General features: G+C 42.0%; 2 protein-coding genes across 2 annotated transcripts in view; one reads left to right on the top strand and one right to left on the bottom strand.

The window, feature by feature from the left end:
* Positions 1-2,011: 2,011 nt before the first annotated feature.
* Positions 2,012-2,905, top strand: LOC310942420 (heterogeneous nuclear ribonucleoprotein A0-like; the record flags this gene model as incomplete). The annotated part of the gene is made up of 1 exon (XM_083907800.1): positions 2,012-2,905. One exon carries the CDS (start codon positions 2,012-2,014, stop codon positions 2,903-2,905), a length of 894 nt encoding a protein of 297 aa, XP_083763926.1.
* A 2,428-nt stretch (positions 2,906-5,333) lies between these two features.
* Positions 5,334-13,765, bottom strand: part of cacnb2b (calcium channel, voltage-dependent, beta 2b) — a gene marked incomplete at both ends in the record, with an annotated part of 43,110 nt that continues 34,678 nt past the window's right edge. The window contains 3 exons of the mRNA XM_083907463.1: positions 5,334-6,059; positions 9,745-9,918; positions 10,766-10,861. Of these exons, the coding sequence (XP_083763589.1) occupies positions 5,334-6,059; positions 9,745-9,918; positions 10,766-10,861 (996 nt within the window). The remainder of the gene's footprint in view (positions 6,060-9,744; positions 9,919-10,765; positions 10,862-13,765) is intronic.

Genomic DNA, 13,765 nt, shown 5'->3' with positions numbered 1-13,765 from the left:
CGGCTTGGCAGAATGGCGGCGTTCCAGCAGGGAACAAACTCACTGGCTTGGAGTCAACGGAGGAGATTCCCAGGAGAATAGGGAAAGCAGGTGAACGACCAGTGGCTTCTCGGAGGTGCAGGAGACGTGACGACCTGGAGCGAGGAGAGACGAGTGAGTATCCAACAGAAGGTAAGTTTGAGCGACAGTAGAACTGCACAACCATTACCGACTGAGAGTGAACAACGATCTGACGCCGGTGACGAGGAACGGCTCCGCTTATGAGTCCTCCTGATTGCTGATCAGGAGCAGGTGAGGCGGAGCCGCGCAGGTGTAGTCAATCACCGGCGTCTGAGGGAATGTAGGTCAACCACGCCCCCTGCAGAGTGAGAAGGAGGAAGGACAAGCCACAGCAGTGCACAAAAACAACATAATAGACTAAATAATAAAATAATGAGGACGGTGCAGGTGAGATCGTGACAAGACTATCACTATTGACGTGATGTGTACCTGAATTCATTGATTCGTGTTGAAGTACCATCTGTACACACCCCAGCTGCCCAAGCTAATAGCACTTCCCAGTCATTGGGAAAACTAGGCCCCTCCCACGCACCGAGCCACACATTGCAAGGGAGCAGTGTTGGCTCCAGCCTACCTATTTCGGTAAGCCAGTCTAATTCTTACCTATTAGGTCAGTGTCCCACAGTAACTGTTACATTGGGAGGGGTGAAGGTGAACTGTTTGTTAGATACAGGATCAATGGTATCAACCATACGTGAAAGTTTCTTTCGACGGCACCTGCAAGGTCAACTTAATGATTGCAGCTGGTTACAGCCAATGGACTTGAAATACCATTTGGGGTATGTTGAGCTGCCGGTTGAGATTCTGGGAAGGTTGTTGCCTGAGAGGGGCTGGTTAGTGGCAGTGGTGGATGAAGTACTGAATCTCAGTACTTAAGTAAAAGCACAAATAACCAAAGAAATATTTACTTTAGTTAAAGTAGAAATACCAAAATGACAACCCTACTTAAGTAAAAGTGAAAAGTACCTGATTTTAAACGTACTTTAAGTATTAAAAGTAAAAGTACTTGCATGATGATTAATTCTCTTAATGTCTATATTCTAAAAAAACAGACTGTGGCATTTTAATTAAGTTTTAGGTTAATGTAATGTGCCTAATGCCTAATTAAATATCAACAATAGCAAAACCAACAAAGAAGTCTGGTTATACATCTTTAAAAGATTTATTTAACTGCAACACACATATGTAATGTCAATTGTAGTACATTAACTATTTTAACATTGTAACAACAACACTGTTAATTACCATATGTTTAAGGCTGTAAACATTTTTATTTCATTGCATGAGTTTTAATCTGACAGGAACGGGAGCGGGTCATAAACTCGCGTTGAACCTTGTTTATACTCGTGCGTGTGATGTGGCGCGGCGCTCCGCAGACGGCGCGCGCCCTATGCGTACACACGGAGGCGTTTTATACTCACCATGTTGTTCGTTGCAGTATTCGCTGCAACGGCAGGGGGCGTACAACCAAAATATTCAACTTGTGCTGCCGGATAAACGTCCGCTGCCTAGCAACAGTAGTAAACAACAACTTTCCGCATATCGCTTACATTGGTCTCAAAATGACTGTCCGTCTCTGTCCGGTGTTTCACGTACTGGGACAAACATCCCATAATCCACCAGAATCTTTTCTTTTTTTCATGTCCTGTGGTAAAAATCATCGTTTTTCTGTAACGTGGTAACAATCTCCTTCCGTGAATACAAAGCTATGTGACTGTCTCAGACAGAAGAGTCATACAAATGCGGAGGTGGATAAATAAATCTGGAAGTGGAACACTGCTTTGATCTCAATTGATACATCACATTCCTTTGATATGACTTTGTAAGTCATCCATATATGCAATTGCCAACTGCTGAAAATAGAGAAGGAGAAGAAAACTATCGCAGATGTCATCAGTCACCATTTTGAGATCAAATGTTTGCCTTTACCAACCCCATTGTTAAAAGAAATATGAGCCCCCAACACTGTAAACTTTTTGTCCGTAGATTGAATGTATACACCAACAGCAATGGTCTGCGCATGCATTTCGAGAAGTATGGTACGGTCATCGACTGCAATGTCATTGAAGATATGCATCTGCAGCGTTCCCGCTGTTTTGGCTTTGTAACCTACTCCACAATTGAGGAAGCTGACACTGCAATAAAATGTAGGCCGCACACCATTGACGGCAAAACCGTTGAAGTGAATTGGGCTGTAGTGAGAGAGGATGCCAACAAACCAGAGGCCCTCACAAATGTAAAGAAAATCTTTGTTGGTGGTCTGAAAGACAACATTGAGGAGGAACATCTGATCGGCCATTTTCGCCAGTATGGTGACATTGAGAAGGCCATAGTTATCTCAGATAAGGATACAGGAAAGAAAAGAGGGTTTGGCTTTGTGCTCTTTGTTGAACAACATGCAGCTGACAGGGCAATAGCAGAGAAGTTCCACAACATCAGCGGATATAAAGTTGAGGTCAAAAAAGCCCTGACCAAGCATTTGATTCAGGACAACAACAGAGGCATGATAGCAATGGGCAGGTGGTCGGGTAGAGTCTGTGTGAGGGTAAATGGCTGCAGTAGCAGGGACTATGACACAAACTACAACTATGGAAATGGTGGAGGCTACAACTTTGGCAGCAGCTATGGTGGATACCCTGGATATGTTGGCGGTTATGGGGACCAGCAAAGTGGCTATGGTGGTAGAAATTGCTACGAGTTTGGAAGCGGCTATGGTCAGCATTCATCTGGTTATGGTCCCATGAAGGGGTACTTGGGCCCTCAGAGGAGCTCTGCTCCCTACAGCAGAGGTGTCTGGGCTGGCTACCCAATGTGGCATGCAGCAAGGAACATGGGCTGGACCTGAGACGGGGCCGATGTAAGGAGCCTCAGTCCCTCTATCCGTCAGCTCTTCCAGGATTGCTCGCCACGGCATGATTTTATTATAATTATTATTATTATTATTATTAGATTTTAAGCAATAAAATGTGTTTGACAAAACTTGTTAATGGGGTTTTGAATGTCAGCTATGTTGTACTAGCTTGCATTTGTATAATGATTTACTTAATTTTGCAATTAGTTTAGTTTTAAATTAATAAATAAAATGCAACACTTGTTTTGTTACTGTATCTCACTTATTTGACAAGGCTTCCTGAAGGTCATCCACAGGATTTATAAGTGTCATCCTCAGTTAAATGGCATATTTCCCCACAGTTCATTCCCTTAAACTGAGGTGGGTGAAATGAATGGGTGAAGTCAGCAGATGCCTGTTGCTGAAGGAAGGAATTAGAAGAGGATGATAATAATGCAACAATAGAGATGCCAACTGCTATGACACACCAAAAAAAAGTAGCTGTAGACCAACACGGAAGAGGAGGGTCACCAAGAATCCGTCAGATGGAAAGAAAAATTATATTAAAAGTGCAGAGTTTCTGTCTGAAGTTCAAAGCTCCCCGTCGTAGTTCAAAGTTCCTCAATGCAGTTCAAATCACAGAACACAGTTGACAGCGACTGGATATGCTGCATTTAAAAGTCACAAAAGTTATATGAAATAATACTTTTGTCCACACAAGCTGGATAACATTTACCAGAAGGGATGGAAACAGTTTGGCAGTTGGGACAAAGCAAATGTGTCAAATTCCTTAAAGAAAAAGTTTGGTGCTAAAGGAACGTCGAGCTTTCGTCGTAATTTGTTATGGCTCAGTTGTCAGTCGAGTTAAGATCTGCATAATAAGAAGCACATAATAAGTAAGTGTGGCCCATGCTGGCATAAAACACATTTTTTGTTTATTGTTTAATTTTGATAATTTTTAACAATAGAATGCATATTTGTCAAAAAAGTTCTAAACTGTACAAAACAAAATATCCAAAACAAACAAGGAAGAAAGAAACCCAATGTAATCCACACATACACAGTTGCTCAAGTTCTACCAGTGCGACCAGTTCTCTGGTTCTCACTACATTTACCCAACAAGGCATTCATGAATTATGTACAAATGCATAGAGTTTGTATTCAAGCACTATCACAAGAGGATGCAGTGAGCACAGGTGAGTGTCAGTATTCATGCTTCCAGACAGAGCAAATGCAGCTCAATAAATACGACTGAACACGTTGCCAAAAGTAGTTAGAATCAAGTAGAAAAATAGTTAGACTTTAAGTGCCAGTGTATAACATAATAGTTGACTTCTGAAGATATGCATCTGGTTTTCAATACACAAGTTGGTTGATCCCCACAGTAATTTGACCATTTGATGAGACAAAACAGACATAAAATGTATTCAATGCACAGATGCAACGAACAAATCAGACTCATGACCAGACCAAGTCCTGATATCATGAGTTAATTACATGATAATCTATTTTAACTTAGAATCAATACAAAATGACACAAAAACCAATACTGGTGAAAAAAAATTCACATCATAGCCAAGATGACGTCCTCAAATCACCAGTTTTTTGAGAAATCAATCTTTTATGATCGGAGAAATAGCGGCAAACTGTCACATTTCAAAATCTGAAAGTAGTTTTAATTATTGTGTTATTAATTAAACTATTTTTACTTCTTCATATATTCATCAGTTTCCAAGGGTGCAGCCATAGATGCTATTTTTGCAAAACAATAATCTTGCTATCACGAAATGTTTTTATGGAGATAATATGTTTTTGATAATAAATTAATTGAAATGAGCTGCTGGATTATATAATAAAAAATATTTGAGTTGGAATGATCAGTCAATCACTAAAATAAATCAATAAGAGAATAAAATAATCAATGGATTATTAATCATTTGCTGGTTGTTGCTTCTCTCATGTGCAGACGCAATGTTTCTTTTTCCATTATCAATGTGACTGAAATGTCATTTGGTTTCAAAATCTTGGGCCACAAGAAATGCGTACACTTTGGTGTATGAGAAATGTTCACTATTTTCAGACATTTTATCGAAAAAAAAACCCCCAAACAAAGCAAAAACAAAACAAAAAAATCACATCTTAAATGTAGCCTTGTTCTTGTACAGAATGCTGCCTGAGTAATGAAGTTTAGCCTAAAACATCATTTGTGCATAAACGTACACTGAGAAAAGGGATGTGGATAAAAATAATTCATCGAAATCATCACAAACAAAAACATTTCCTACAGTTGTCAAAGAATAAGAAAAAAGGACAAAGTCTGTGCATATGGCAGAGGGTAAAAATGGCAAAACAATATGAGGAGAAACTTTCTCTACTGAGACAACACATTCTGCCTTGTTTATTAGTGCATTAAAAACTTGAGCAGCATACAATCATACACCAGTCATGAGTGTGTATAAGAATCTCTGTGCCATTGTCTCGCATCTCTGTCCCTGTCTCTACCTTGATCTCTATCACGGTCTCTCTCTCTGTGCTTGTGTCTGTCTCTGTCCTTGTTTCTGTCCTTGTCTCGGTCCCTGTGTCTGTCCCTGTCTCTGCCGTGGTGATGGTGGTTGTTGTGATGAACAGAATAGTGATCCATGGGGTGCTTTCGTGGTGGAATATGCTGGTGATGCCTGTGCTGTCGATTGTGCTCCTGTTCATAGTCTTCTTCGACGTGTGGCTGACTGTTCCCCCTGTGATGCTGATGTTGATGATGGTGGTGGTGGTGGTTGCTGTTATGATGGTGGTGGTTTTGGCCTTGGTGGTTATAGCGAACCTCCTCCTCCTCTTCCTCCTCCACCAGATCCTCTCCCTCATCCTCCCTCCCCTCAGGCAGGTGCCTGCGGGGAATCCTCTGGCTATAATTCCTGCTCGATTGTACTTCCATACCACCGTGTGTTTGACTGTGCTGGGTGTGACTGTGATGCTCCATGCGGTGGTGGTGATGGTGATGTGTGTGCTGGAGTCTCTTTGGTTCAGTCCTCAGAAGCCGCTCCCCCTCCTCCTTTCTTTGAACCTCCTCAGCCCTCTGCTCCTGAGCCTGGGCTGTAGGCGGGTGCTGGTCCAGGTGGTTCTCACGGGAGCCATTCCTCTTAGGGGCTGCTGACTTTTCGTTTTTATGCTCATCCTGGTACAAACAAAAGGCAACATAGTGAGTAGTCGCATCATGCAATCATTACATATGAGTCTTCAAAAATAGGCAGGATTGTAACTTAAAGCTCCCATAGACCAGAAGTTCCAATTAACTCTGTTTTTTGGTGTGTATCTGTGCCGATACCTCTTCTCTTACGGTCTTCTGACTCTGGGTCTGACTCCGGGTCAAAAGCGTAAAAAGGGACTGAGGGACTGGGGAGTTGTGACAAAGCCATTTTTAAACATTGTTAAAACAATGTTTTGATAATGAGAAGCAGTGCATCCACCGTTCCAGAGGGGGGAGCTGTGCTTCTGAGAGCGGGTGTGCTAATTATGTCACTTCCAAGTATTGGCCAATCACAAGACAGTTGGGAAAGCTCTTTCATTGTCTGTCTTCTGCAGGTGAGATTTTGGCCTGAAACAGCGCGGCTAACGAGAGCTTCAGTGAGGAGAGATTTGCTCATTTGCAGCAACTAGGAGGTTTTTGACCACAAATACATGTTAATGTATGTAAGTAGACCTCCATATGTGTGATAGGACCTCTCTATGGGAGCTTTAAAATCCATAAAAACAAACTCAAATGCAGTAATATATACACAAACGAACGTCCACAGCCGAAACAAAACCTCTTAAACCATAACTTTAACTTTAACCATAACCAGTTGATGCCTAACCCCAACCTTGACCTGACCACAGTCCACATTTTATTCCTAATGATAACCAGAGCCTTACAAATGAGGTTCTACCATCTTTGTATAAGTCGCTGTGTGAGAGCATTTGGGATTCAGTGTAGACTATGATGAGATTGATAAAATCAATGTCAACAAACCACGGTGTGCAAACATCTGTTATGCAGCGCAGTGAAGTTGGTTTGAAGTTAGATATTCGACAGACACTCGCTCTACAGCGCCGCCCAGAGCAAGCGTCATCACCCGTCTCTTTTATTTGGAGCAGCATGGTGTATTTGTAGTTGAAGTTTGTGTGAGTGGGTTAAAATTGTGTTTATTTTAATCGGATAGCACTAAACTTTATTAATTTGTGTGGTTTTATGTTTGCTGTTTCGTTTGGTTTCAATTATTGACTGACTATTTATTTTTACAATGTAATATTGCCTTTGCTAATCTGAGTAGTTTTATATTAAGATATCGAAACCGTACCGATAAACCCAAAAACCGTGATGCATACCGAACCGTGGGAAAACTACCGTTGCATCCCTAGTTTATACTAGAAAAGAGGTTAAAAAAACAACTATATATATATATATATATATATATATATATTTATATATATATATATATATTTATAGCTTTGTGTATGAAGTATTGACTGTGGTGGTGACGATTTAGCAACTAGCTGAGAGTTAGCACATCATCAGTGTGTGATCCAGTTGATGAGAAGTAGCTCATACAGAGAGGTGTGGTTTCACTGACAGCTTAGAAAGGGTTTTCAAGGGTTCTTGGTAACACTAATGGTTCCAGTAAGAACCATTTTGATCCAGAGAACCCTTTAAAAACCCTTTCCTGTAGAAAGGGTTTAAAAGGGTTCCAAAAAAAGGTTTTCCCATGAGAACACGCTGAAGAACCTTGTATGCAGTTTACTATGTAATTTAACCCAGTCTGTGTAAATGTTATTGTTTTTTGTTTTATATTTTTCCTGTAAAGCTATATTCTATTCTATTGTCAAGACATTTTCAATAAAATAAATTAAAGAGCATTTATGCAAAACATGGACTGGCAACTTGTCCAGGGTGTACCCCCCGCTTTTTGTCAGCTGGTATTGGCACCAGCAGCCCTGCAACACTCTTGTGGAGGAAAAAGCGGTAGACGAATGAATGTATGAATGAATCTATAGCCAGATGTTTCTGCCAAATCATTAAACAATACTTAAAAAGTGTCCAATGAGACCAGTTCCATTTGTAGCTTGTTCCAGGCAGAGGGAGACACATATTTAGTCCTGGGATTCTATTGTCAGCTCCACAGGTCCATACTGAAGACATTGTCAGATTCTATGATAGCCTAGATCGTGGTATCTCAATCCTGGACCTGGGGACCCACAGCCCTGCTTGTTTTAGGTCGTTTTCACACCTAATAGTCAGCCAGACTCAGTACGATTGGGGACGGGGTTGCAACATTCAGCAGGTCCAAGTTTGCTTTCACACTTTCGCACATTAGTGAAACGAACCAAACCCGAATCAGTTTCCTCTACATCAGAGCTGCATCAAATCCTCTTGGTCTGTTTTATTTTTGATTTATGCGAACATATTAAAAATATACGCTACAACATTGAGCTCAGACATTTTCTCCCGGCTATCGTTCTACACACAATGCCCTGCGTTGTGGTCCACTTCCTGCATTTTGGTTCACATGAAGTGAACTGAGACCTACGTTTTTAGGCTTCTTTGGTCTACATCAGAGTTTGTTTTTTTATATATGAAGAACTGAGGCATTTGTTGCAGCCAGGTCGAGGATATTACAAAGCACTGTTACGGGACATCTGCGCGTGGCTGCTGAAGGGAAAGCAGCTTGAATTGTAAACCATGTCTAGTTTAGCCTTTTTCCCCACTCGTGATGGTCACAGTTGTGTGGACAGTGAATAAAATGCAGATTTTTTTTGTTTTGCCCTGGTTGACAGTGAGTGATGCGTTGTCACTTTTCAGCACCTGTGTGGTGAACAGCGGCATTTGCGTCTTTACGCACGGGAGAAGCTCTCTTCTGACTCTACCAATCAGGCTTGTTTTCTTGGTGATGTGATGTTTTTGCCAACTCAAGTGAAGTAAAAAAGTGATGTCCCTGCCTATTCAGGTGCAATGTAAACACCACACTGTCTCCGAACCTCTAAAGATGTGTGTAACCATGTCTTCATGCGGCACAGAGTGGAAATGTTCTCTCTGATGATTACCGGGAGCGAGTCGCTGAAGACGTCTCCGCGACAATTTTAATTTTGGGTTCATCATGCTGCAGCACCCCCAGCACCCCTACTTCCCGCAGATAATCAGCAAGCACCGCAGAAGCTGATAACAACCCATTTATTTGAATCAGGTTTGTGATAGCAGGATTTAGAAACCCTGATCATTGTGGTCAACGTAGAAATAAATCAATGATTGATTAATTAATCATACTTGTGTTTGTCCTGATAAACATTCCAAATTAAGTTTTTACACTGATTCTGCCGATACATTACGATAACATTTTACTGGTTTCTCAGCAAGTGGCTTTATCATTAAATGAATGGACGTTTTTGTGTGATTTGTTTGTCTTCACAGAATATAATATATGCATGTCCTCAGTAGCTAAACGCTACAGAAGAAGCTTCTGTAATTCATCTTCATTACTGCAGTGGTGAAAACGGAAATAGAAGTGGAAAGTGTCTCACTCACCAGAGGTAGACCTATCTCATTTCAGCGACTTTCCAGTGAAGGAAGGATGAGGAGAAATGACATGAAAATGTTAGATGAAATATGAAAACAAATAATGCAGCACACTGGCAACATTATACCTTACTCCTCCAGCAGAAACTTTCATTTACAATGCAGTTTATCCACATTCAGCAGACTTTGTTCAGATGACATGAGTGGCATGAGATGACATGAAGCTATGAATAATATTATCTTTCATAGACTTGTTGTGTTGATAGCTTCGTTTTTTTTCTTTGTATACACTATGCATCTGTGCTGCATGTACCGGTTTTCCTGAAGGACTGGTGGGCAGTGTATTCTCAGCCAGCCGGGCCACCATTGCGTTGACAGGCTCCATTTCTGGTGGATGAGTGGCTCTCCAGTAGGACTCCAGGTAATCAGCGATGTGCTCACACGCGTCTGTGAGCTGGTTTTCATCTAGGATGACATCAAACATTTCCTGCAGGAAAACAACAAAGAGGAAATAAAGGACAAACAGGAAACAGCAGAGGAAGACAGATACGACCTGCGACTGAAAACTGGCTGTGTCGGTTGTGCGTCTTTGGTCTGGTTAACATTTTATAAGATAAGCTAAGACAACAGTTGGCCGATAATATGCACACTGTACATTATCTCCAGCCAATTGACTACATGCACGGTCACTTCCTGGTTTTCAATAAGCCAGCCGACTATTCCCAGTAAGCTGTCAAAGATGCAGAGATGTTCTGATGTGACAATGACATTTTAACTCCTTTCATTTTAGGCCATGTTGAACTACCAAAAGACAATATTAGAAGTTTTAATGACCAATTTACCTTCAAATGTCCAGGTTTCTCCTTGTCAACAACTGACTGGAAGTTAAAGGGCGGGCTTATAATTTAGAGCGATGCTTCTGTATGTGCATATAGTCATTTACATATAACAGTGGACACCGAATCACTTCAGAACATAAAATCCAAATTCTGTTTCCACGCATTTGTGGTTAATTTTTTCTCAGGTTATAAAATGCTTGTATGTAATATTTAGGTAATGACATTTTATTACTATGTTATGCATTGTTCACAACATGCCCACAATGGGTTTCTACCTATGTGTTTTATCTTAATGTATTATTTTTCTCTGATGTTTTAATGATACATTTTCAACTAAACAACAAATATATAAATAATATACCAGTCATGAAAACTGAAGCTGCTACGTCCCCAAATTTCCTCAAAAAATAAAACAACAGAACACTGAGAGTATCTGTCCAACAACAGTTGCTATGGCCCTGCCACCTTTCACTGTGGCCACTAGATGGCACTTACCGGCGGGCACTGGGCGAGCTTGTCTGCTGCCACCAGCTGAACGTTTAGATGTTTGGTCTGAGACTTTCCTCTTGTCTTGATCAGTCTGGTCAACACCTACATTGAAGAAGGAGTGAGTTTACAGTGGACAGTAATATATGTGGTAAGGATATATGTGGCCCACCACGGTCAAAGAAGGCGCAAGTCGGCCCAGCGCAAAACGAGTAAAACATGAAAAAAGGTGTGTGTTTTTTCAAAATGAGGGCTTTACGTTTTTTCAAAATTGTTCTACTTGAAGTTTATAAGAAGCCACCACATGCTTCAAATCACAGTATTGTGGGTCTTAAAACCATAAACTTTGTGTTTGAATTAAGGTTTGTTTGATCGCTGTGAATCACTCCTAGTTTGGGTGTGGCGATCTCACATTCCAGAGCTTTTGTTGTTTTTTCGGCCAATCAGCTGACGCTCACAGAGAATACACATGGCTACTTAATATGCACACACAGAGGGAGGGAAGGAGGGGGAGAGATAGTATGTGGAACTTTACAGCAGTTATTGAGCATGTGCAGTGCGAAATCAAAGCGTGATTGTCATCAAAGCAGTCGTCATCGAAGCTTTGTTGACCAAAGGAAGGCAAAGAAAACCGGACAATAACTAAACTGTGGTCAAACTTCTTAACAAAGACAGACACAGATCTCACTTCTGCTCGGTGAATGGACTCGTTAGCATTTTAAGCTAGCGATCTTTATGCTAACGTGTTAGCAGACTTCATCGTCACAAAAACTTTAGGTTAAGAAATGAACCCAGGTTCTTTGAAACATGTGAGGTATCTCACTATGGGACACGCCCCCCAATACGCGCTTGTCTCAGAAGCTGTTTTTCATCACATCTCTTCAGTTTTAATAAGCACACCTCTTCCTCGCTCCAGGCAAGGAGGGTGGTCTGGTGAGATACCTCACTCAGGTTTCAAAGAACCGGGGTTAATTTCTTAACCTAAAGTTATTTTTCAACATTCGTTGAATGTCTCTATGTGACCCACCGAAGTGAGCAGTCTGGTGTGTGCCTGAAGTTGCTGGGGCGACTCCGACGCAGTTGTCTATGTATGTTGCCTGCCGCATTCCTCTCTCCCTTAGAGGTGCTATTGCAGCCTTGGTGCATTTTACAAACAAGAATGAAACGTATCAGAGCTGCGTGTGTTAACATCCTGAACATGTACTGTCTCATGTACTTGTTCAGTGTTCGCAGATCCAATATCGGTCATAAACCCCCTCCCTTTTTGGGGACTAGGAAATATCTCGATTAGAAACCGCTCTGGCTCTGTTCTGGCGGTATAACTCAAATAGCTCCTTTGTTTTGTAAATAAATGATTTCTCTTTGTAGGCGAGAGCTTTCTCCCCCTGAGCCTGTGACTGCACTTCCCCTGTGAAACGGTATGGGCGTGATGCAAACTGGAGCCTGTAGCCCCTAGTTACAGTCTTTATTACCCAGTCTGGTGCCCCGCACGCCCGCCACGGCTGGGCTCGGTTCGTAAGCGGGCCCAAATGTGGCCTGCCTGCATTACCCGGCTGAGAGGGAACGACGGGCTGTGTGGCCACAGAGCACATTACACCCATCACAGTGGCTGCTGTCCCACTAGTGAAGCAATGGCTCCCTCTAGCGGGCTCATGTGCAAACGCACAGGCTGACCGGGCTGCTGTCCCACTGGTGGAGCAAAGGCTCCCCCTTGCGGGCTAATGTGCACAGGCCTGTTCTGTTCGTTTGTCAATGTTCCTTTTTTTTCATGTTTGTTTTCATGTTTTTTATTAACATTCGTGGCTGCGCCCTTGGTACATGGCCTGGCTGCATTTCAATAAACATTTTTATGTTTATGTGTGTGCTTGTGCACTGGTATGTGCGTGACCGACGCTGCTGTGGCCCCACTGAACTCTGTGCAGGTCCGACCTTTTCCCTCTTCGCCTGGACGTGAACGGCGAGCGCCGACATGGCCTCTGCACGCCTCTTGTAGGGCCTGGAACATGCCCTTGTGAACTCGGTGAACAGAATATCTTGCGGGCGGGAAAGTGCAGGCCCCTCATGTACAAAGACGTGGATTTCCTACTAAATCTTGGCATAGGCCAAAACCCAGAAACTGTTGTACGCACAATTAAATCCAGATGTATCAAAGTGGGCGTACGCATGGATCCAAGCATGTTTCTTTTGTACATCCCAAATCAACGTGCAGAGGTGTCAAACTCCTCCCTGTCCACGCCCCCATTTAAATATGCAAATCAATTTAAATAGGCACCTGATATTCACCTCTTTGATCAAATAAATCAATGAACATAGGACAGAAAAGGAACTTCACACAGTCTTAGTGAATGAAGTGGAGACGCACAGGAAGATTTTGCTTGGTGCTCTGTCAACAGAGATAAATATGACAAAAAAGACATGAGTGGGTGCGTGAGTCTGTAAATGCTTTGGGATCCGAGCAGCGCACACACGCACACGCACACACACACACACACACACACACAGATTATAAAGAAATGGTCAGATCTCAAGGTGGAGGTGAGGCGGAGGGTTTCTGCTCACTGCCCAAGCAAAGTGACCGCAACAGGTCATACAATTATGTGCTCACAACACACATCACTCGTGCGTAAAGATGGCCGGATATTAAACACTTTGACTCATGTTTAATTTTATTTATTTCTCACAATTATTGAATGCAGGAGTGCACCGCGGCTGACATTTCCAACTTTATGCCGGCTTTTACTGACATGAATACTGAACACAGGGAGACGATCAGGAGCTTGTGAGAAAGCTCTGAAGCTCTAATTTCACCAGCAGAAAACCAAAAACATGATATTTGAATGTGCATGGCGCTGGTTTACATACGGGACAATTAAAAGAATAAACCATTTACCCACCCAGAAGCCAACATATAACTGACGACATATTCATCTTTTGAAGCCATGGCTCTTCAACTGAGTGGTCCAACTATCACTGTTTTAGTCACTGTCTATCGTCCACCTAAGCCAAATA

Source organism: Microchirus variegatus, assembly GCF_963457635.1.
Source record: "Microchirus variegatus genome assembly, chromosome: 21".
Taxonomy (NCBI): Eukaryota; Metazoa; Chordata; class Actinopteri; order Pleuronectiformes; family Soleidae; genus Microchirus; species Microchirus variegatus.
This window is presented reverse-complemented; position numbering and strand designations above follow the sequence as displayed.